Below are 24,540 nucleotides of genomic sequence, written 5' to 3' on the forward strand. Positions count from 1 at the left end.
TCCCTCATCAGCCTCTTTGAGACTCCAATTTCATCCTAAAAGGTGAGGGAGAGGTGACTCCCTCGTTGTCACGCCGTCGACCGGAAAATAGCTCCCCTTATCTCTGACATCCGATGCTTCATCCCTACCTCATAAAAGCTAAAACTTCTGCCCTCATACTGTGGTTGGATGGGCTGTTCCCAGATCATTTTTTTGGTTGCATTCAGAAACTCCTTCCCCCTTGTAATTCTTTCCATTCTTAATTATAGAAAAAGAAAATCTTTCATAATTATTATACTATCAATATTTTGTATTCTAATGGTTGAGAAATGGAGAAAAAGATAATAGCAATTAGGGAATTATAATGAAAACATGGACGATGAATGTTTCTAATATACCACTGGATGGTCATTAGCAGAGATTCTTGTAATATGTTCTCCAGAGCCCTCTCAGTAATCCTTCTTCTCTCTTTTCACTGTAAACACAAGCACTATATCGCATTTGATGAGGCAAGTTATGATCAAGTTTGGCAAGAATTTATTAGAAGGGAATTAGTTCGGCAAAGTCATTTGATCGTAAAAATATATTTGCTCCAAAGTGTGAAGGTCAGCTTTATGAAGCACAATGTTTTGTTTGTCGAAATAGATTGTCCATATAATAAATTCCATCGAAGCGAAGTGACATGGAAAATTATCCGTCATTTACAAGATTTCATATCCTTTTGTGTAGGGAATCATAGGAAGAAAGGGCTTTTTTTTTTTAAAAAAAAAAAACTTTTAAAAAAAATTGAATTAGGAAATAGATTACAAAGGAGGATCATTTTCACTTCTGAAAGGAAGAAAAAGTAAACGATCTTATAAATGAAAAATGGGTGGACTCCTCAACAATAGACCCAAACCAAATTAAAATTGTATTGAAATAGTTACAAAGAGTAGGAAATGAGTCAAACAAGTAATCCGGTTCTCTCAAGTAGTCGTACAAGGTGTTACAGAATCTAAAGGGGCACTGAGTAAGACAAGTCTATCTATACCCCTACTTAGGAACAGCGACAACCACCCGAAGGCGAAGAAGGTTGAAGCGGTAGAAGTTCTGTTAGAGTCCAAATCTGGAACTACATAAACAAGCATATACACGCAAAGACGATGATTTAATGAGAAAAGCCATAAAACCTTATCACCACTAATAAATAGTTGAAATGGGTGAAGCCAAGTTCTTTGCAAGGCTTATAGAATGAAATATAGCAAAGAGAGAAAGTAGCTAGTTCCAAATTCTATTAGCCATGCATTATTAATCGTTAAATCACCAATTTATGCATATATAACATCACCCAATTAGAATCCAAGGACTAATGAACTTAGCGCTTAACCTAAATATTACAATGAGATTACCCGAACCTTACCCCTACGTACATTCTTTCTTATCAATGGCTAGCTTGATAGGATTTTTATTCTAAAATATCTAACTGAATTTCTGATCATGATAGTTTCATGTTTCCCTCTTAGACATTAGACGAGACTTCTGCTAGACCCGTTGTTGACTTGCCTATGAAAGTGCACAACTTCTTAACCATTCGATAGAGTAGGCGAATTATGTGAATTACACTAAAAAACAGAAACATTCCTTCCCAAATATGTAAGTATTTCATGCCCAATGACTGAAATCAGTTAAGAATATGATTCGGGGTCACCAAAATCACTGCTTTTGAATAGGTCAATGTCATGAACGCAACTGAGATAGTCATGGCTGATGTCAAGAGCCAAATAAATAACTTGCTCCTAAGAGGAAATCCAATAATGACCAAAAGTATGACACACATAGATGCAAAGAAAGATGTGGTATTGCAACCTAAGAACAATAGGTAGATATCAGGATAGGAATACGATATAACTGCTGTGCCGGCTTCACATATATTATCTTGCTTACGGTTGAAACCTTCTATGGAGTTGTATGTATTTTGTTGCCAAACGACACCTAGTGGGCTGATCCCAGCTTGGAAAGTTATGGTTGCCATCATCGTGGCCAATACCATCAATGTGCCACGTGTTTCCTCCATCCAATTTTCCTGATGCTTCCAATATTTACCTAATAACAAACGAACGCACCCCCACCATCTCCTAAACCTTGGTCAAGTTTGTTGTGCTCCATCAACACCAGTACTACTCGGTGCTAGTGGTACGGAAGAATTTAGATCCGTTGATCTTTTGACACCGGCTTCCTTTGGAATGTTTTGAATTTCAATACATTTAAAATCTCTTGGACAAGCGTTACATGCCTCTAAGATATCTAAATGTGTGTAACCAATGATGTTCATGGTATTAGCCTCTCTTTCTATTTCCGGTACTGAAAGTAAGTATTTGATGGCATGCACAAACACAACAATCTATTGTGTCATCCAACAACACCATAAACTCTAAACGCACTTCCATAAAAACAAAACCAAATAAATTTAATTCAACCACATTGAATGATCTTTCTTAGGTTATTTACTACTTACCTTTTTGCATGATGTTTAGAAGAACCGCATGAAACAAATGGATCTTTCTATTTTTGGTGGGCATGTATGAAAACATTGCGATTCTTGTAGTTTTGCTTTCAAGGTTAAAACCCTAATAATACTCTTAGTCTTAGCTAGTTTTTTCCCTCTATTTTCCTATAATTCTTAGATTTTTTTAGGCTTTATAGAAGTGTTGTGAGATCTAGTGTTCGTAGATTCAGCTGTCAGAGACGAATGCGCTTCAGATATTGAAGAGACTTCAACTGCAGAGGTGAATGCACACCCACGTTATCCCTTTCATTATTGTCTACTGTTACAAACTTGAAGAGATCTCAACAATTGAATTGCCCAGCTAGTGGTAGATAGAAAAACAATTATTCTGTTCCTGAAATCATATATAGTTTAGGATTACATCATATATAGTTTGAATTGCTAGAACTTGTAGCATTAACGTGTACTGCATTATTTGTTTATATATACTGCAGTAATATACTCTGTGTAGGTAAAAGAAAACCTAAACCAGATTTTCAATCTCTCACGTCAGCTTCCCACACGCCATGCTGCATAATAAGATGCCCGTTTTAGTCAAACAACTCTCCAACCCTTTTACCAGAAGGGGCATCAATGCCCTTTCGCCAAAAGGGGGCCCGGGCATCAATGCTGGCAGAGATGAAAAAGAAAAAGAAGGTTTGGATAATGTATCTTACAGAAATGAAAAGGGCTGCTGTATATAGTAAGAGTTGTTTGAATATAAATTAAATAATTAAAAATTTATTTATTCTTATCAGTTTAGGCTTTTGGGACAAGTAATGATTTAACATGAGTGTACATGCCTTAATTCTTTGAATGGATTGAAAACAATGAATCTGTTTGTGGGTTGATATGTAAGGATATCTGGGACTCGTATAAAATTCTGGAAGCTTGCATTATGTGGATTAAGGGAGAAGTAGATGGGTAAACATGGCGGCATAATGGAGTTTGTGTTTCTGGGGTCGATGTGATTTTGTAAAGGCGGGTTCTTGTTTGCAGGAAACTGCCGTTTCAGGAGAAACATGTTATGCAACAGGATTCGATTCTTGGGAACTTGGAAGAATCTGGGGTGTTGAAGAATGATGCTGGGAAGTAGAGTTTTGAGAATAGCATTTGTTTGGCAACTGAATGAAATACATGTTCGCAATTTCACATCCATTTCTTTTCTGTTTCGACTTGCCTAGGGTGAGTTCACAATTATGGTTTGCAGATGAAGCGGGGCCAAGCACAGGCTTTGTATGTGATTTGAGTCTGAGTTGATAAACAAAGCTATAAACCCATTTCTGCTGTTTACAGTGTGAAAGCTTAGTCTTTCTGGGCTTGCTTGCAATTTCACAGACAACCTCCTTCCGTGGTACAGAAAAAGAGATTGATTGACTATCTTTGCAATAAATGGATAAAATTCAAACTAATACACTAACCCATAAACAGCTGGTTTGTTCAGGCTGGACATGTTCTTCTATATAAATCAATCTGCTTCAGTGGGATAGCCCCATGGCTGGCCATATATTCTCATGGGACATGTTCTTGAAGACAAATCAATCTGCTTCAGTTGACAGCCCCATTGGTTCCAGAGATTAGCTTATGTCCAATCGAACGAGCAAGCTGAAATCAAAGAATTACAAAATGAATGAAAATCATGTCATTTTTGTCTAATATATACCTCTACGGGAACTAGGCCAGGTGTGCAGGCCTTAATCTACCCTATGCAAATTTTTAAGCGATGTGTAAGACCCACACAGGAACGATCCAAAGAAATCGTTAGCCACATATGCATTATCTCTTTAAACATAATAATTTTTTTGAAGTGATAGTGCAGATGTAACTAGTACTTTTATGAGACGTTACATACATGACAACCGAAATGCCACATTCTGTATCCAGCAGCATTCAACTTACTCACTTCACATGACTGCATTATATGATGAAACAAAAGGAGCCATTTTCACATCATTTTTATGGCCAAATGCTCTGCAACCACTGATTGCAGAAATAATTAAGGGGTCAAGCTATTGATACGAACTTCCACTGTTTTCTCTTTCCACTTTTTGGAGTTCTACACCTCATGGATCTGAAACCTCAGCTCATTGAGCATATGATGAGTGACAAACAACTTACTGTGAACTAATTTTTGAAAAATGAACAGTTTGATAGAGCCTAGAGGCATCATTTACTTCTTGACAAACAACAGTTCAACCGTAGGACTCATTGAGCTTCCGGATTGAACTAAAATTTCTGCAATCCCACCATCCAGACCAGCAAACCAGGCATTGAGAAAATTTAAATGAAACATTCAAATAGAGCAGAGTTCCGGATGTTATTACGTAGAATTGTGAAAAAAAGAATTTAATATCTAATCCAGGGATATTTAATGATCCATGTATATTAAACACAGATAGTTGTGTCTTCTATCTGTTTTGTATGTAAAATGATCTCTTTAAATCATTTCGTTTTTTTTTTTTTATGAATAAGAAGACCAATAATATTAACAACTAAAGAATCAAAAGTGTGAAACAACGTCCACAACACCAACTGATACACATCACAACCAGAGCAACAAAACCCTGCTACAAAACACTAAGCCAAAACAAACAAAGACAGACTGGTGTTAAACCAGTATATTAACATCTAAATTCCAATTTTGACAAATGCTAACATTTTCCCTATTCTTCTTGAACTTTCCTTTGCCTGAAATTCTGGACCGAACTTCCCAGAAAATTATCTTCAGGATCTGCTCCTCTGTTTTTGGTTTGCCATGATACTTTGTTTCATTTCTAGCTCTCCAAATACCATAAACCGTGGAACTTAGAACCAATCTGCAAAGAACACCCATCATGGACTTCGATTTCCATTTTCTACAACCCTCATTAATCATTTCGTTTTGCTTAAAGTTATGCACTTTTTTAGGAGAAATTAATGCTTGATGCCTATTCTATTGCAAGAGATGCAATGAGGATGAGTGGAAGACCAAATAGTATGCAACAGAGGCAGTCAGCACACCGAAAAGACAAAGGCCTATACTTTTATCTGCATTTTGGCCCCAGATGACGCAGGGGAGAAAAGCAGGACGAACTGTAGGCTCTAGCTGAACCCAGATAATTTTACTTTGCCTTTGTTTTGTTGAATCTTGATGTTTAGACCATAATAGGACTGGATGAATTCAAGAGATTTTGAATACATCTTCAAGAATCGATGAGAGTTAATACGAAACTCCATATACAGATTTTTTATTGTATGATTATCTTCCCCTTCTTTGGATGAAGAATGCACCTTCAAAACTTTAATTTAATTCCACTGCGCATATGCTGAGAAGGTGACAGATTAGGGACCAAAGAAAAGAAGGGAACAAATTCCTTGAATACCAAAGTGAACCGGAATATCTGTTCTTTCACATCTTAATGAGATCAGAACAGTGGTAAAGACAAACATAAAAGAAAAACAAAAAAATTGAACATGCAAAGCAAATCTAAACTAAACCAAAGGAGAGGGTGATTAAAGCTATTGAGCTGCAACAAGAGAGAATTGCATACTTGTTATCTTCATCAGTCCAGCATATGGATTGTGAGCAATCAACTTGAACACAAGGCTGAGCTTCCCCCAGTTTATGGTCAAGCTTACCAGATTCTATAACCTGCAAATCCTCCAAAAGGATCACATAATGTTTCTGAACATCTTCTGGACTCTTCTTGCCTCCAACCATGGCTGCAACGACTTCCCACCGATCTGGGTCCTGTTCATCAACTACTGCCAAAGCCAGCTCAAACAACTTGTTCTCCTCCCAGCTCCACCCACACAAAACCTTGGGAAAATCATCCATATTACTAGCTCTAGACCACACCCTTTTGCTCACTTCGATTCTTTGAGAGAAGTAGGGAAAACCCAATAATTCAGTTACATTTTAGTATTCATCGAAAAAAAAAAAAAAAATTTGGGATGAGAAGAATCTCCTGACCAGATTCTAACACCCCTAAGTCTTTGGAGGGGGTGTCAGATATCTGTTCTGAGCTGCAAATCTTCTTCTTTTGTTTGTTTTTATTAAGGAGGAGTTTGTGTCGGAGACAACAGGCTCTCCTTAGCTCAGATCTAAACCAAACATAAGCAATGAAATATATAAAATAATCGTAATATCTTGAAATGGTACTGTTATTATTATATCATTCAATTTGATCCCTTTGGCCCAAAACTGGAAACCAATTATCAAAAACAGACAAAACCCAATACTTCATTAACCATTTCTTGCAAGACCAAGAATCTCCTTTTTCTTATTTCCTTGTTACTTTTTTCTTTTTCTTTTTCTTTGTTTGCCAAATCAAATGTAATTTTTTTTTTCAAGGTTGTAATTTAATCGACTCAATAATAGAAAGGAATGGACAAATTTTTATCCGCTGCCAATGGATTATCTGTCAAAGTTCTTACGTTAATTTCTATCTTGTAAGAAAAGAAAGAGACTTTTGTGGGTGGGATTACATAATGCCTGATCTTTTCTGATAGATTTCCTACTTCCAATCGCGTCAATATCAAGGACTTTTTAGTGGGTAGAGAAGGAGTTGGAGTAGAAAGATGGATGTAAGGCACAAAAGAGATAAAAGGATATGTTTCTTTATTTATGAATTTTCTTCGATTGGACATGGTCGTGGGTCGTGAGTGAAAAATAAGGCAGCCCCACTCTTTGGTTTTCCTTGTATGAAGGTTCCTAGGGTTTTGTCAAAGATGTGTTTAAATGTCTCCTTCAATCCGGACAGCTCTGGATCAAGGGGATTTGCATCCTATCTATGCCTTTGATTCTTGTATTATATTTGTCACCAAAATTTAACCTAACTTGCCAAAATTTTGGAAAACTCTTCTCGCTTCTCAAAACTACTTTCTCAATTACGTCAAATTATAACAAAAAAACAAAAAATACCTATAAAAAGTTTTGCCAAATAAACCATATAAAAACACCCTATAATAGTGGTGGTGACCGCTATATCTTAGAATCACCACATGGTCGTCGGGTCACTGTCTGGCAATCCTACGGTAGCGGCAAGAACAATCTAGCAGGCCCGATATGGTCCCAAGAAGATCACGACCACGATCACGGTGGTTGTCGCTAGGCGGTCACCAACATGGAATCTAACTCCAGCAATTTTTTTTGTTTTTTTTTTTATTTCGTAGAAATACTCTACTTTTGGTTCTTCAAAAACATCCCTCAAAATTTTAGTAAGCAAATTATCTTTTGCGTGGATCCCAAGGACAAAAACTATGCACGTAGATGTGGGTCATAAATAATTTGAAGGATTTGTCAACAATCATAATGGCAGTCGAGAGAGCATGACTGAAAAACCCCTTTGTTCTTTGTCTTATTTCCAATGTTAGGAAGATAGAACTTGTAAGAAAAAGCGGCAACATATTTTCCACGCCAACTTTGTGACCCCACAATTGATCTCAGCCACCCTACACAATCCCGTCTCGTGGCCGGCTCTAGATCTCTCTCGACTCTCGTCCCCACACCTACCTTTATTGAAGCAGCTGCTAATTAACACTTATATTGTTAGCAGATTAGACTACAAATCATGATTATATTATCTTCTTTTCTTCTTTTTTTTATGTTTTAATTACAAGATAACACCAACCATGATGATTTTATTATCTTCTTCGTGTATGTGGGGCATATGTATATATATATATATATACCTGCTTTCGGGATGACGATTAGAGGACGCTGATTGGTGGGTTTCTCTTCAAGCCAAGGGATAAGGATGGCGATGAGTCAGGATGATCATAACCCAAAAACCCACGGAATTAAATGCCCACATCTCACCTTGAAACAGCTGACAAATGCCTCTGCCAATTCATTTGAAAGTAACCCTTCCCACTACTCAAATGGGGGTGTAGGTCCGGTGGAATGCAACCGGGGTAGTTCGTGAGCGAGTGTTTGGTAAATTGGTAGGGTTTATTTGTTCGGACAGGTGTAAACTTTACAATATGGGTTGTTTGAATACTTGTCAAAGTGAGTGAGTTTCATTGAGCCGTCTCTCATGAACTGCCAATACAGGCAACTCATTGTACCCGATCTCTATATGCATAGGCGAAGCTAAGGTAGGCGAGAAGAGGCAAAAGACCCTCCTGATCCACCTACAAAAACATTGAAAAAATCAGTAGGATTCTACAAATAACTGACCCCCCAAAGTGTAATCGACTTTCAAAAGTGCTAGAAAAATAAATGAAATTTTATGAAGGGAAGGATTTGGATTCCATACATAATGCATGATGATACCAAATTCTGCGCAGCCGGATTAGGTGATGGGCCTCCTGCAAAACAAAGAGAGAACCACCATAGTGTTGTTAACTTGGGGCAAGCTGGGTAGCTTATGACGGTCAAGTCAATAATCTTGTGAGTTAAATATTTTTTTGCCCCCTCAATTTTTATTTTTTTTTTGTAAGTGGTATCTATGTTATGAAAAAAGACGGAGATGATACTTTCGTCTATTTTTCCTTCCAAAACTTACGGATTTCCACATCGACACGTGGCCCCAAATTTTTTTTTTTTACTTTTTATTTTAATATATATTTTGATCATTTAATAAAAAAATGTAGGGGTGGCTTAACCACCCTCAATGCCAGTTTTTGGAGTAGGGCCAAAATGGGGGTGGCCGAACCACCATCGTGGTCTATGCCAAGGGCAAAAACCTATATATATATATATATAAGGGCCACGTGTCGCAATTTTAATAGTATTATATGTTGCTGACATGAAAATACATCAATTTTAGTTGGAAAAATAGACGGATGTACCATCTTTGTCTTTTTCCATAGTACATGTACAACCTATGAAAAAAATGAAAATTGAGAAAACAAAAGATAAAAATTTTAAACCACATTGGTGTAAGGTATTTAACCCAAATCTTAGCTAAAAAAGAGAGAGTTAACCCTGGTTTAAATTGTTTATTTTTTAATATTGAATTAATTATTTAATGTCAGTTATATTTTTTAATATTTTAAAACAATTTTTTAAAATTCTTTTGAAAAATAAAATAAAATTGCCCTTAATGAACCGAAATCCTGAGTCTGCCATTGTCTATCCATAATCAGTTTCTGCAAACAAAGCTGGCACTGAAGAATATACCACTGTGAAACTTGGCCCCATTGCGAACCTTACAACTTGTCCTGCTCATATATCGATTTTTTATTGCAATATATAAATTATGTATTGACGACTTCGGAAGAATAAAGCAACTTCAATATTAAATTGCACAGTCGATATATTAGGTCATCGTTTAGGTCATCGTTTTTTTTTTTTTTTATCTTCTTCTCCGCAAGAAAGGGAAAGGGTGGAGGCTCATTATAGGTCATCGTTGATAAATGAGACATGAAGCCCTTGGTTCAGAGATTAATTGCAATTGGCTCAAAAGAAAAGTACATTTAAGTTGCAATGTCTCACCGGCTCCTCAAAGGCGAATGAATGAGTGGCTGCATAATATATCATCTTACACAAATGACAATGGCGGTAAACCCGTATCTGTAGCATGAATTGAGATCCGATACATAATATATCAATGGTCAGTTTGAAGTGGTCGAACCATCCCATGAGAACCGTTCATTTAAAATGAAATGCGCTGGATCCAAATCCTGTAGCATCTATTGAAGATGATGACACAACATAATCATACCTACAAAATATTAGTATACACACCCTCTCTTTCAGTCCATTAAGAAATGGAAAAGGCAATTTACAATTGAATCTCAGTACCATAAAAAAAATTATAGCATAAAAGTGCACTTGTTATGATGCTAAACTGTGATAAATGGAAAAACAATAAAGAATCAGCACCAATAGAAACACCGTGGAGTCGTGGACTAATATCAATCAACTGGTATCTCTGGAAGAACTGAAAGATGCCATTGCATCCATTTCCTGCTGCAAAAGAAGAGCATCGATGAAGACATCCAGATTTCCTCCCTGCATCACATCATCTATTGCATGATGAGTGATGCCAACACGATGATCAGTGACACGCCCTTGAGGAAAGTTGTATGTACGGATCCGTTCAGATCTGTCACCACTACCAATCTGTTCAAAATGACGAGCTTCATATCAATCTCAAAGTAAACCTTTTTTTTTCAATAAGTAATTGGCTGCAATGAGAAATTCTAACTAGTGACCTCCGTTTCATGAGACGTGATCCTAGCCAATTGAGCTACCCTTTGGAGTTCTCAAAGTAAAACATTAAAGATGATCAATATCCATATCATACCCCCTTGTACCTGTTCTGATCGAAGTTTTGACCGACTGATCTGAATTCTAGACCTTTCCATTTCATATAGCTTTGCACACAGCACTTTAAGTGCTTTGGCTTTGTTCTGGAAAGAAAAAAAGAGAATGGGAAAGCTGCGTTAAGGGCATAGTTGATGCAGGAATATGACGGGAGTACAGAGCATGTTCACGTTTGTTTTGCCTACACTCATAGTTGTTTTAGTTCTCTTAAATTTCAACGGTAATTTACGTGAGAAGTTCCAACTACACGGAATTTTGTATGATAAGGAAATTCAACTCCAATACATATTTGTATGCTCTATGAATTTCGGATGGACTATGACTCTTTCAGATGGACTACAACTCTCGATGATAACATAATTGTTCTAGTTATCTATTATATATCTCTTGTATTTCATTTATCTTCAATCACCTAGAATAAGTAGGCAATTATCTATCTATCTATCTATCTATCTATATATATCTCTTAAGGAAACAATTATCAATGAAGTATTTTATTAAAGTTCTTAACTATTGAGATGAAATTTCTCTTTTTGAAGTGCGACTTATCTTCCCTTTGGTGGTGAGACTTTACCAAACTCTATTGCTAGCCAATGAAACTCTATTAAACATGGGATTTATCTATCTTTGTTTTTCTTTTGTCCTACGTTAATAGTCCTCTCAATTGTGTACCGCATAAAAACAAAAAGTGCTACAGCAATAAATGTTAGGTGAAAAACACTATCCAACTAAGGCCAACGCAAATTACTATATTCCTTGATAGAAGACTCTTTTCTTTTCCACTGATAAATTCATTGCTCGCATAGAATTCATAGCTAAATCAGGGAAAGGGTGTCAAATCTAGCGAATATGCCAAACAGTTGGCAGAAGTTTAGAAAATAATACCATATGTTGAGATCGCTCATCTTGTATGGCCACTGTCATCCCAGTTGGAATATGAGTTATTCTAACAGCACTATTGGTGGTATTTGCGTGCTGCCCACCAGAACCACCAGATCTATACGTATCAATTCTCAAGTCTTCATTCCTCAACTGGACATCTACCTGCAGAAGGCCCAAAATGTGTACAATAAATGAAAGAACATTCCCCTCGTATGAACATACAAACCTCAGTGACAGAGAACTATCAATCAGATATTCATACTTCCATAGTATTACACTATTGACAAACACATAAGCGATAAGTCATTTGTAATGAAAAACACTGAAAGTTAAAAGGAAGTTCCATCTGGGAACCAAACACAACTCTCACATGTAGTTGGACCCCAGTCATTCAGATAGCATGTCATACAAAGTCAACTCAAAAAGTTAGCACCTCATCAGCCTGAGGAAGGATGGCAACAGAAACAGCACTGGTGTGAACACGTCCAGACTTCTCTGTCACTGGAACTCGCTGCAAAAAAAAGGAATATGTCAGTAGTTGGCATCGGTACCTGATATCATAATTGTTAGTTGGCAGGTGGTAGTTATTCATGAAACCTGAACTCTGTGAACTCCTCTCTCAAATTTAAGTTTCCCATAAACACCAACTCCTGAGATTGCTGCACTAGCTTCCTGAAATGGAGAACTAAGTCAAAACGAGGAATCATCAAGACAAGATGAATTCATTTGTAATACGGAAAAAACTAAAGACTATCTATGAGTGGTAAGTCACATGAATAAAAAATTTAACTTGCATTTTATCGAAGGAGGGCTCATGAAAAGGTCAAAGTTTACATTCAACAGATTACAGAACACAAACCTTGTATCCTCTAAGATCAGACTCTGCTATAACTACAACTTCAAATTTCCAACCTTTCTTCTGTGAATATCTTTCATACCTGTCATATAATTAACACAATTTAACTTCTCAACTGAGAAACTGTAAAACAATTTACAACTTGTGATGCTAAACCAGTTGTAGTAACTTACATTTTAAATATGTCCATTGCAAACAAAGAAGCCTCCTCCCCTCCGGTTCCTGATTAAAGGCTCCATCCATCATAAAAAGACAACAAAAATAAAATGAATGCCTAAAAAAATAAAATTGGAACACATAACACCAAGGAAGTTGGTCTCAACAAAATTGGTAGTTAGATGTCAATCTTTACCAGGTATTTGTTACCTGCTCTCACCTCCAAGATAGAGTCCCTCTCATCAGCATCATCCTTTGGAAGTAAAGACTTGAGCAGCAAACTCTGCAGCCTTTTCTCTTCTTCAGTAGCCTGACTTAATTCCTCAATTGCCATATCGAGCATGTCTTTGTCTTCTGGACATTCAGCCATCAGCGACTTCAACCCACCAATCTCCTGCAGAAATGAAAAGACAACCATCAAATTACCATCCGGCCTCATTAACTAATTGGTCACTCAAGAACCATAGAAATGAAGAACATGTACAAATAAACTGACTTAGATTATCCGTGATGGCTTGAATGCTTTTACTTTTTCAATTACAAGCATGAAAACCATCACAAGCTGGAAATTTTTAAGCAAAGAAATTTTAGACTGAAATAATGAAGACCAAACCTTCCTGGGCTTGGTGGTTAGTTGGGTGTTTTGCTATCCCCAAGATCAAAGTTTCAAAGGTGGGTGAAGGAAAAAAGAAAAGGCAACTGAAATAAAGAGGGCATGATTTTTGCTTGGTAGCTCTTACAGTTGAAAGAAGAAATAAGAAGATGGGGGAACATAATGGACCTCAAAGCCCGTGACTTCTCGCCCACACTTAAATTTGATTGGCCATTACTACTACATAATCAAACAATCCCTACATCCTTGGAACCACTGACGTAGCACATGGAAAGGCAACTAGAATGTGCACCAATTCACTTAAAACCCAATGCAAAACAAACAAAGGCATAAACGCCCGCACTACCACCTATGCATGAAATTCAACATCGATTTCACAAATTCATCATAGGGAAGATGTCACAGCCTTCCCAGGGAGCAAGGGTAAAGGCTGAATCTTGAAGAAGAGAAGTCGAGTGGAGAGAAGGAGTTGAGTTGAAGTTGAAGTGATAAGGACAGGTGGCAACATTTCGGAGTTCCTGCTGTGAGAAATGTGGTCCAGCTGGAGGATTCTAGAAGGCTATGAAACGGTGTGCTTAAGCTATGCGGTGCGTTTTGGACTAAGGGGGAAAGTGTCATTTGATGTTTTGTAGCCTGTCGTTTTAGTCAGTAATTTAGGAGTGTCGTTTTGTTAAGGTGTATATGCATTTTGTAAGGGACAGTATATAAGTCCCCTCTAACAAGAGGAAGGGTTATCTGTTGAATTGTGAGGTTTTCTCTTGGAGGCTGGCAACCTCAAATTGTGCCGTGTTTATGTTCTTTTCAATTATATCAATTTCCACTACAAATTTCGTCCATCTTTCTTCTTAATTTTCCCCTTAAATTCCCTAAACTACCTAAAACAGTGAAGTACTTGTCACAAATTGGTATCAGAGCATTGATCCTTAGTCTATGAAAACAAGGTCCCAAGCTATGGCTGAAGAAACACAGCAATTGCGAGACCTCCGAGGACATGTGACCCACCTACAGGCGAATATGGCAGACATGGCGGCTAAGGCTGACTTGCAAGGTCTGGCAACTAAGGCAGAGCTGCACGGTCTGGAGATGAAGATCACTGACTTGCAACTAGAGATGCGGCAGATGTTTCAGTCGCTGTTGGGTAACCGAGTTGGGACCAGTGGGTGTCACCAAGACTCGGGCGTGCAGGGTGACAATGCCCACTACCATTTCAATGGAGGGGGATTCTCTTATCATGAAGGATCTGCCTCTAATGATGGATTCAAACCCAAGACAGTCAGATTGGAATTTCCAAAGTTCGAAGGTGAGGACCTGGAAACTTGGTGCTGTCGGGCGGAGCAATTTTTTTACCACTACAGCACTCCCAATGCTCAGCGATTATTCATCTCCTCTTTCCATATGGAGGGTCGAGCTATGGTCTGGTTCCAGGAGCTTAAGGCTAGTAAGTGTGTTAGCAATTGGGAGGAATTTGTTCGGGCCATTCAGATCCGGTTCGACAAGGGGGCTTACGATGATCCGATGGAGACCCTTTCCAAATTGAAGCTGGACGGCTCTCTAGAAGACTACAAAACTAAGTTTGATACCTTAGCTCTAAAGGTTCAACGATTACCCGAGGAAAAACATAAACTGAGTTGCTTCTTGGGCGGGTTGAAGGACGAGATCCAGCTTTCAGTGCACATGTTTAATCCCAAGAGTCTTGTGGATGCTTCTTCACTGGCTCGGATCTAGGAGGAATGCGTAATGAATCCTACAAGGAATTCTAGAATTGGGTGGCGCTCTGCACAATTTTCTCAAACACGTAGGGGCTTTTCTACTGACCTACCCATAGGGGTGGACAAGGGCAATGGATTCCCTAACACTAGGGGTACTCAGCAAGCCCCGTATTACCATAATTCATTACCTCCAACAGGGGTAGGACAAACAAGGACCAAAAGCAACCACCCAAGTCAAGCCTTGGTCCCTGTGCAAAAAATTACACAGGCCCAAATGGAGGAACGGAGGAGGAAGGGCCTGTGCTACTCGTGCGACTCCAAATGGACTCGGGGCCACGTCTGCCAGGTACCCAAACTCTTCCTTATAGAAGTTGTGGACAAAGAGGAGGGCAAGGCAGTGATTGCCGAGCCACCGGGGGAAAAGGACCCAGGAGAATTCTTCTTGGAAGAATTTCCTGAGATTTCATTTAACGCAATCACAGGAACCCCGAGTCCTAAAACCATGAGGATCGTTGGGTTTATCAAGACCAACCGAGTAATTATCCTAATTGACAGTGGCAGCACACAATTTTGTTGACACAAAATTGGCTGCTACACTGGGGATTAATCCTATGGGGCAAGATATTATAGTAAAAATTGCCAATGGCCAAGAGATTGCTAGCCCGAGCAGAAGCTGGGAGGTGGAAGTTCGCATGCAGGGTCAGGTCTTTAGGACTGATCTGTTTATCCTAACCTTAGCCGGCTATGATGCAGTCTTGGGCATCCAGTGGATCCGGACCCTAGGACCCATCCTATGGGACTTTACCGAATTGAAGATGGAGTTTCTCCATGAAGGGGTTAGTTGTACCTTGCTGGGGCTTAAACAGGGTCCTCCCATGAGTTGGGAAGAAGGTGATTCCTTCAAACTTCTTAAAAATGAGCAGAGGGGACTATTGTTGCAGTTAGTCGATCAACCTAGCAGCACCTCCACCCGAGACCAACATCCTTCTATAGTTATGGAACAACAACTGTTACCTGCACCCTTAGCAGCCATCCTTAGGGATTATGGAGATTTTTTCAAGAGCCAAAGGGATTACCTCCCCACAGAGCTCAAGACCATTCTATCACATTGCACGAGGGGGCCCAACCGGTTTCAGTGAGACCTTACCGGTACCCGTTCTACCAGAAGGAAGAGATAGAGAAAATAGTCCAAGAGCTGCTGGACTCAGAGGTGATCCGACCTAGCCACAACCCGTTTTCCTCTCCAGTTCTATTAGTGAGGAAGGCACGGGGATTAAACAGGGTCCTCCCATGAGTTGGGAAGAAGGTGATTCCTTCAAACTTCTTAAAAATGTGCAGAGGGGACTATTGTTGCAGTTAGTCGATCAACCTAGCAGCACCTCCACCCGAGACCAACATCCTCCTATAGTTATGGAACAACAACTGTTACCTGCACCCGTGGCAGCCATCCTTAGGGATTATGGAGATTTTTTCAAGAGCCAAAGGGATTACCTCCCCACAGAGCTCAAGACCATTCTATCACACTGCACGAGGGGGCCCAACCGGTTTCAGTGAGACCTTACCAGTACCCGTTCTACCAGAAGGAAGAGATAGAGAAAATAGTACAAGAGTTGCTGGACTCAGAGGTGATCCGACCTAGCCACAACCCGTTTTCCTCTCCAGTTCTGTTAGTGAGGAAGGCACATGGCACATGGCGCATGGAGGATATGCATGGACAACAGGGCTCTTAACAAGGTAACTGTCAAGGATAAGTTTCCAATTCCGGTGGTGGACAAGTTATTGGATGAACTATGGGGAGCACAATTTTTTTCTAAACTGGACTTGAGGTCCGGGTACCACCAAATCCGAGTGGTGGAAGCTGATGTTCCTAAGATAGCTTTTAGGACTCATGCTGGCCACTACGAATTCTTGGTGATGCCCTTTGGGCTCACCAATGCCCCTTCGACCTTCCAGAGCCTTATGAACACCATTTTTAAGCCCTTCTTGAGGAAGTTCATCTTGATATTTTTTGATGACATCCTAATCTACAGCCCCAATATGGAACAACACTTGTTGCACCTTACCCAAACACTAGACCTCTTGAGACAGCACCACTTATTTGCCAAGATGTCTAAGTGCAGGTTCGGGTGTTTTGAAGTGAAGTACTTGGGTCATGTTGTTTCTGCACAAGGAGTATGTGCTGACCTGAGGAAGATTTAGGCCATGGTGGACTGGCCTCACCCTAAAACCATCAAGGCCGTGAGGGGTTTCCTAGGGTTGATAGGGTACTATCGAAAATTCATAAGGGGGTATGGTTCCATAGCTGCCCCTTTGACGGCCATGATAAAAAAGAACTCCTTCTCCTGGATAGAACCGGCTCAAGAGGCATTCCAAGTTCTGAAGGTTGCTGTTACCCATGCCCCAGTCCTAACCCTTCCAAACTTTGCTCAACCCTTTCTCATAGAGTGTGATGCAAGTGGTATAGGCATAGGGGCAATCCTTATGCAAGGCAGCCGGCCAATTGCCTTTCTCAGCAAGGCACTCAAGGGCAAGGCACTACACATGTCCACTTATGAGAATGAACTATTTGCCCTAGTCACAACCATACAGAATTGGAGACCCTACTTGTTGGGTCAGTCCTTTATGGTCCAAACTAACCAACAAAACTTAAAATTTCTGCTGGAATAGAAGGTGGGAACCCCATTCTAGCAGAAAGGGATAACAAAATTACTAGGGTACAACTTTGTGGTGGAGTACAAAAAGGGAGCTGAAAACCGAGTGGTTGATGCCCCGTCAAAAAAGGAAGGTTGGGAGGAAGAACTTTCACTTTCACTCCTTTCTATAACTACTGCTACTTGGGTGGAAGATTTAAAACAGCAATACGTGGAAGATGAGGAGCTCCACCAGCTGTTGGAAAAGTGGCAAAAAAATGAATTGGATACCCGCATGTATTCTTTTAGAGATGGGTTGTTACTCTACAAGCACAAGATCTTACTTGGGCAGTCACCCCAAATCAAGAATCAGGTGTTACTCTATGTCCACAATGACCCTACTGTAGGACACTCCAGGTATGACAGGACCTTGCAAAGAGCCAAGAGAGATTTATATTGGTAGGGTATGAGGAAAGAGATAAAAAAAAATTATAAGAGAGTGTGATGTGTGCCAACAAAACAAGAATGAAAATATCTTGCTTGCTGGGTTACTACAACCCCTTCCTATCACAAACCGGGTGTGGACAGACATCACAATGGACTTTGTGGAGGGGCTTCCTCTATCCCAAGGTCATTCTGTAATTCTGGTAGTGGTGGATCAGCTATCCAAAGGCAGCCACTTCATCTCTCTCTCTCACCCCTACACAACGGCCAAGGTGGCCCAACTCTTCATCCAAAACATTTTGAAGCTGCATGGTATGCCCCAATCGATCAATTCTGATCGTGACCCTACTTTCACTAGTGCATTTTGGCATGAGTTGTTCTGCCTACAGGGTACCACCCTCAAGTTCAGTACAAGCTACCATCCACAGACAGATGGGCAGACCAAGATCATGAATAAATGCCTAGAGACCTACCTTTGTTGCTTTGTACAAGACAACCCTAAAACTTGGATCCAGTGGCTACCCTGGGCTGAGTACTGCTATAACACCTCTTGGCACTCCTCTATCAAAATGACTCCCTAGGAGGCCATTTATGGTGTACCCCCGCCTAGACTCCTAAGCTATGTTCCGGGTACTACCCGAGTGGAGGCGGTGGATGAAGTGCTCCGAAATCGAGAGCAAATCCTCACCCTCCTCCAACAAAATATGAAGCATGCACAGCAAAGGATGAAACGATATGCAGATCTCCAGCGTACGGAAAGGAAATTGGAGTTAGGGCAGATGATTTACCTGAGGTTGCAGCCGTACCGGCAATCAACAATGGCGTACCGCCCCGCCCTAAAGCTCTCCCCCCGCTTCTATGGCCCCTTCCGTGTCATCCACAAGGTAGGGAAGGTCACCTATGAACTGGATTTGCCACCGGAGGCGCGGATCCATCCTGTTTTTCACGTCTCCCAGTTGAAGCCGAAACTGGGATCCTCATCCTCCACCTTGCCCAAGCTGCCACCAGTGGAGTCCAGTAGTGTCCTACGACCGGACCCAGTTGAGATCCTTGATCACCGCTCTAGACCGAAAAACAATTGGCCCTTCATCGAACTGTTGGTCCGTTGGGATGGCTAGAGTGCCGACAACGCGACTTGGGAGGAGTTTCGCACCCTCCAGGACGCCTACACACACCTTGTGGGCAAGGTGTTTTGAATTGGGGGAGTATTGTCATAGCCTTCCCGGGGAGTATTGTCACATCCTTCCCAGGGAGTTGAGTGGAGAGAAGGAGTTGAGTTGAAGTTGAAGTGATAAGGACAGGTGGCAGCATTTCGGAGTTGTGAGAGATGCGGTCCAGCTGGAGGATTCTAGAAGGCTATGAATCGGTGTGCTTAAGCTATGCGGTGCGTTTTGGACTAAGGGGGAAAGTGCCGTTTGATGTTTTGTAGCCTGTCGTTTTAGCCAGTAATTTAGGAGGGTTGTTTTGTTAAGGTGTTTATGCGTTTTGTAAGGGATAGTATATAAGTCCCCTCTAACAGTAGGAAGGGTCATCTGTTGAATTGTGAGGTTTTCTCTTGGAGGCTGGCAACCTCAAATTGTGCCGTGTTTATGTTCTTTTCAGTTATATCCATTTCCACTGCAAATTTCATCCATCTTTCTTCTTAATTTTCCCCTTAAATTCCCTAAAATACCCAATACAGTGAAGTACTTGTCACAGAAGAACCAACCAATACTTCCAACAGAAAGCAAAACAAAAAAATAAAAAATAAAAGATAAAACGACGACATTTAGAAAGAGAGTAGTAGTACCTTCTGCTTGGTCCTCAAGTGCGCTATAAGGTCCATACACCCACTGAGCTTCCTCAGCTCCTTATTGGCCCTGGCAAACTCCGCCGGTGACGCTTCTGGCTGTCTTCATTCAACATCAACAACTCCCCCACTATTTCTTTCTCGGTGCATTTTCATCAAACATATGAGAAACGCTTTTTAATAAAAATAAAAAGTATTACCTGGTTGATGAGATTGTGTAGACAAGCGCTCCTATGTTCTATAGCCGACAGCCTTCGTTCCATGATTCTGACGAGGTCGGGCGACAGCTGAGGTTGCTGCACTTCTGTCATTTTTCAAGATTGTTCTCAACCTCACAAACATCAAATAATTTTCTTCTTTTCAAAACAAAGAGAGAGAGAGAGAGAGAGAGAGAGAGAGAGAGCTTCACCAGTTGAGTAAGAGCGAAAATGTCTGGAAATCGAAGCGGCGGATTCTAATTGTTTCAGAGCCCTCACCAGATTGCGCCACCTCATTCTTATTTGGCTGAGGAGGAGGCCGATGTAGTTTTATGCTCTGAAACTGCTTCTTCTTCTTCTTGTTCTTTCTTCCTTCGTGTTCTTTTCTTTGTTTTCCCTGATGTGTATAAAAGGACCAGGTCAGGCCTGCTATTTAAGCCCCTTATTAGGTGGAGGGGATTTTCCTATGGCGGGCCGATTAGGTTTTGGGCCGAGCAAGAGGCCCGCAATTGAACAGATATAATATGAGAGAGAGAGAGAGAGAGAGAGAGAGGGCAACACAAAATTTCTTCCTTTTTAAATATATATTTTGTCTGAATAACAGGCAAATCTGATTGTAAAGTGAAAATAAACTATATTATGTATATATAGCCAACTATGCATGTATCTAACAATTGTCATTTGATTTGAAAAAGAAAAAATATTTTGGTTATTAAAGTTTTAACTACTATATATTTTCTTCCAAATTCATTTAACCACTTATATTTTATAGAAAATGAATGTTACAAAAATTGTCACGTGATAGTTCATATTTTATTGGTCGACATAATAAGCATTATTTAAATTATCACGTTAATTTGTAAACATATTAAGTGTTTGCATTTTAGTAATTTATACGGTAAGTGTCACGTAAATTATCACTGTGTTTGTTTCCATTTTTGTTGAATATCAAGTAATATAACTTAATTTTTGTTTTTCCTCTTAATTTCAATTAATGGTATATATATTTTAACATTATATATATATATATATATTCAATGTTTTTCTCGCATTAAAGTGATATACCAAAATCAAAATACAATCGGACAAAGAGCTAGGGACCTGAGAACTCTCTAATGCATGCCATAAACGTACAAAGCCCATTATATGATCGAATAATTTATTTTTCTTATCTAATTTTGTCTCCCTAGCTCGAAGCCTTGCGTACACAATTTTAGCCACTCCACGCGCACGATGTTAGTTCATAAAATACAACACGATAGATCTCAACTTGTCTCTCTCCCTCTCTATCTCGATCTCCTTGCATGCATGAATGCCGGCCATCAACGCCTCAAGCCCAGCAGGAAAGGAAATCCGGTGCCCTTCAACCAGAGGTTCCCTTGGATGAAAGGACCGGCAGTGAATTGAAGAGCCTCTCTCCTGCTGATGACTCGCACACCCTGCCACCTGACCCTCCTGACGGTCCTAGCGCCAGGGCCACGGTTCGCGTACTCAAAGTAGGAACAGGTGCTGAGCGCGAAGTTTCCCGCCCATGGCATATACCCACCTGGCTGGATGAAGTCTGCCAAAGTGGTCTCCATGATCACAGTCCTTGCGTACTCCTTCCATGGCCTCCCCAGGTACGTTGGGATCTTGAACCTCAATGCGAAGAGCTTCTGCTCTGGGACGATCCTACAGTTGTGGATCACCAGCCCGGTGGTCTCGCGCTTGTCGGCTCTTCCTTGCGCCGTCACGGTGTTCTGTTGGTTGTCCATGGGCTTCCTAGCTATGATCAACGAGTTCTGGATAACCGTGGCGGAGTCACCGAAGATGAAGTCCACAGTGCCGGAGATGACGCAGTTGCGGTAGAACTGTCTGTGTGCCTGGACGTACAAGGTATCTTGGTACCCATCCATTCTACAGTTGAAGAAGGCCGACATATCGGATTGGACGCGGAGAGCCACGGCTTGGTGTCCCTCAGGACCAGCTGTGTTTTGGAAACCCATTGACTTGGCAATGAACCTTTCTCCTATCGCCGCTGCATGCACAAGATAGATAGTCACTCTTATATATGCATGTGTTTGATGAAAGAGTTTTGTTGTTGAATTTTTTTTTTTTTTAATAGTAATAATAAGTCATTGGTATGATATAAATTAAATGTGAAATAATATTTGAATTTTTTTTAGAGAAAATTATTTGGTAATAGTTTTAAAAGGTGAGAGGATGAAAGAAGAAGAGGAAGAGGAAATTCATCATTTCTCTTTGAAAATAGGTTCACCTTTTTTTAGAGAAGAGAAAATACCACAAAGTTGGTTTAATGAAAAATCTATATTATTATACACTTTTATTCTCAACATAATATTAAAGCCTTCCGAATATACTTCTTATTTCAATTAAATCTCAATATAGTATCAAAGCATTCCGAATTCACTTCTTATTTTAATTAAATATTAAAATAAAATTTGAAATATAAACTAAATAAATAAATTCATTCGTTCATTCTTATTAAATCTCTAAGGACAAGTAACGATCTTGCTTGTCTCGATCTAAACTCAAATTGGTCTCATCTCTCAATTCACCTTGAATTTAATGGGACTATATATATTAGATTTATATTTATTAATTGTATGTCTCGCATTGGCATTATGTGTAACGATGAATTAGAAAATTAAAGTCATCAATAAATTGAACGAACCCAAAATTTTGATAAGGTATATATAGTGGAATTGAATCGAAAACTTACAGAAAGAGGCGGTCTTGAAGGTGGTGAAGCCACCGCTGTTGGACTTGCGGCCAGTGACGATGGTCTTTCTGGGTCCGTCGCCGAACATGAACACGTTCTTCTGATTCTTCTCCACGGTAATGTACTCGTTATAGACTCCACTCTTAATGTAGATAACATATCGGCCTCTGAGGTTAGTGGGGTAAGCGGCAAGCGCTGCGGCAATGGTCTTGAAGTTTCCACTGCCATCCTTGGCCACAATAGCGTTGGGTCTAACCCTGCCGCTGTCAACCATAGCCAAGAGCTTGCGGTCGGAGCCGGAGAACCATGTCGGGTACCCGTCCTGGCTAAGAAGCCGGCGACCGCTGGGCTTGATATTGAACTCTAAACCAAACGCCTTAAGGATATCGGCGAGCTCGGAAACGATAGCCAGAGCATTGCTGGTGAGTGAAGAGGCGTCTTGGAGATTCTGTTCCATGGCGGAACGGAATTCCGGTGCTTCAAACCCATCAAGGCATGTCTGCTGGTACGAGATGACAGCGCTCAACCAGTTCTTCAGATCGTCAGCCCGGTCATTGATGGTGTGCATGTCGCTGTCCCCCACCGTAGAGAACGAGGTCTGGAGCTCGTCGGTGGCGAAGTTTAACAAGTCCTTGCAATCCTCCGCTGCCATTTTCACTCTCGGGATGTTGGACGCGTTCTTCACGAGATTGTCAGAGAAGTTGGCTGACTTGGCAACTTCGTTGATGGTGGCTTGGATTGCCGCCTTGATGAATTCCTTAGGGTCTGTGCTTCCTTTGTCTGCCACGGGGCTAAGGCTCTTCTGGCAAGCCTCCTGGAAATCCGTCTTACTGCAAATGTCTTTGACCACCTTCATTTGTGGTGACAGGCTCTCGCCGGCGCGCTTGCTCGCATTGTGGTGAACTACAGCCACCACGGCAAGCGCCACACCAACAACAAGAATGACAGAAGTAACCGAAACAGCTACTTTGCCAATCATCTTCGAACTTTTCTTCTTCTTCTATTTCTTTCTTCTACGTACCTGCCGATTAATCAAAGCAGGCACTCCAGCTTAATTCCCCGCCAACGCTGATTAAATGGCGGGTCGGAGAAAATGATGTCTGTCTCGGGCGCCGTTTGAAGAAGATGGGGTTGCATGTGGAAGCTTTTTATAGGGTGCCGGTAAGCTTCTTAAATTAGGGTGAAAAGCAAGTCTAGCTTCCCTGTCAATGCATGCATGGACGGTGGTGAACGTGGTTAAAGATTGAGTGGCTCACCGGAGTTTGAGTACGTATGATAGTTGTATGGTATGGGTAAGGATAAAACTCGCAAAGAGAGATCAACTCGCGTACGTTGCAATTGCTAAAATTAGTTCGATAAAAAAACTTCTTAACCAATATTAATTCCCAGGAAAAAAAAAAAGGTTGTTTTGGGTGGGTTTGAATGGCTCTGCGTCGACAGAGGACTTTTATGGACTAATTATGCAATCGTACGGGTGAAATTTTTCCTTCTTCATTGTCTGACCTTTTAATTAGTAGTACCACATAACACCTTATTTAATCAGCTCCAATTTTAATCTGGTCGATCAGGCTCTCATATATATCCCAACGTTTGTCTGCCTTTGTCGTCCATAACTATATATATATATATATATATATATATAAAGAAAAATGTTGAAATTCATGTGTTCTGTTATTCTCGATTTATGTGTTATTTGATTGTACTTTTATGCACCAGAGTTGATTTGGGGATTGAGGTCCTTTAATTTCAAATATTTAATAATAGATCCTTCGTTCAAAATAAATG

The 24,540-nt window shown here is 40.2% G+C and overlaps 3 protein-coding genes across 6 annotated transcripts; all 3 read right to left on the reverse strand.

Moving 5' to 3' along the window:
• Window positions 1-222: 222 nt before the first annotated feature.
• On the reverse strand, window positions 223-7,067 carry LOC133851346 (protein RADIALIS-like 3). 3 transcript variants are annotated; one of them, XR_009895797.1, is made up of 3 exons: window positions 6,034-7,067; window positions 378-4,108; window positions 223-237 (listed from the first exon to the last, which is right to left on the reverse strand). XR_009895797.1 is itself a non-coding variant. In XM_062287719.1 (2 exons), the coding sequence occupies exons 1-2, from the start codon at window positions 6,318-6,320 to the stop codon at window positions 4,081-4,083; spliced, it is 315 nt and encodes a 104-aa protein (XP_062143703.1). In that variant the 5' UTR covers window positions 6,321-6,715; the 3' UTR covers window positions 3,760-4,080. The 3 variants fall into 3 exon arrangements, 2 of the variants coding, with proteins under 2 accessions (XP_062143703.1, XP_062143702.1); XM_062287719.1 differs by lacking the exon at window positions 223-237 and having other exon boundaries at window positions 3,760-4,108; window positions 6,034-6,715; XM_062287718.1 differs by lacking the exons at window positions 223-237; window positions 378-4,108 and adding an exon at window positions 4,989-5,319 and having other exon boundaries at window positions 6,034-6,803.
• A 3,082-nt stretch (window positions 7,068-10,149) lies between these two features.
• On the reverse strand, window positions 10,150-20,424 carry LOC133883112 (peptide chain release factor 1, mitochondrial). 2 transcript variants are annotated; one of them, XM_062322324.1, is made up of 11 exons: window positions 20,246-20,424; window positions 20,037-20,140; window positions 19,837-19,935; window positions 12,862-13,045; window positions 12,669-12,717; window positions 12,499-12,577; window positions 12,237-12,311; window positions 12,073-12,150; window positions 11,643-11,801; window positions 10,748-10,843; window positions 10,150-10,553 (listed from the first exon to the last, which is right to left on the reverse strand). In XM_062322324.1, the coding sequence occupies exons 1-11, from the start codon at window positions 20,328-20,330 to the stop codon at window positions 10,350-10,352; spliced, it is 1,212 nt and encodes a 403-aa protein (XP_062178308.1). In that variant the 5' UTR covers window positions 20,331-20,424; the 3' UTR covers window positions 10,150-10,349. The 2 variants fall into 2 exon arrangements, with proteins under 2 accessions (XP_062178308.1, XP_062178309.1); XM_062322325.1 differs by having other exon boundaries at window positions 10,411-10,553; window positions 10,738-10,843.
• Window positions 20,425-21,355: 931 nt separating this feature from the next.
• LOC133851457 (pectinesterase-like) lies at window positions 21,356-23,737 on the reverse strand. The gene is made up of 2 exons (XM_062287892.1): window positions 22,756-23,737; window positions 21,356-22,050 (listed from the first exon to the last, which is right to left on the reverse strand). The coding sequence occupies exons 1-2, from the start codon at window positions 23,732-23,734 to the stop codon at window positions 21,356-21,358; spliced, it is 1,674 nt and encodes a 557-aa protein (XP_062143876.1). The 5' UTR covers window positions 23,735-23,737.
• Between the last annotated feature and the right edge of the window lie 803 nt (window positions 23,738-24,540).

The sequence above is a fragment of the Alnus glutinosa genome, chromosome 12 (genome assembly GCF_958979055.1).
Source record: "Alnus glutinosa chromosome 12, dhAlnGlut1.1, whole genome shotgun sequence".
NCBI lineage: Eukaryota > Viridiplantae > Streptophyta > Magnoliopsida > Fagales > Betulaceae > Alnus > Alnus glutinosa.

Bases quoted from the DNA above. Each gene is read 5' to 3' on its own strand.
- LOC133851346 (XM_062287718.1), bottom strand. From the start codon at position 6,320: ATGGATGATTTTCCCAAGGTTTTGTGTGGGTGGAGCTGGGAGGAGAAC. The intron at 5,320-6,033 runs GTATGCAATTCT...TGTTCTTTGCAG, and splicing joins TGGACTGATGAAGATAACAA to ATTGGTTCTAAGTTCCACGG.
- LOC133883112 (XM_062322324.1), bottom strand. From the start codon at position 20,330: ATGAGGTGGCGCAATCTGGTGAGGGCTCTGAAACAATTAGAATCCGCC. The intron at 12,312-12,498 runs GTTTGTGTTCTG...TCTCCATTTCAG, and splicing joins CTGATCTTAGAGGATACAAG to GAAGCTAGTGCAGCAATCTC. The intron at 11,802-12,072 runs GTGCTAACTTTT...GGCCTTCTGCAG, and splicing joins TCCTTCCTCAGGCTGATGAG to GTAGATGTCCAGTTGAGGAA.
- LOC133851457 (XM_062287892.1), bottom strand. From the start codon at position 23,734: ATGATTGGCAAAGTAGCTGTTTCGGTTACTTCTGTCATTCTTGTTGTT. The intron at 22,051-22,755 runs GTAAGTTTTCGA...TTGTGCATGCAG, and splicing joins CTTCAAGACCGCCTCTTTCT to CGGCGATAGGAGAAAGGTTC.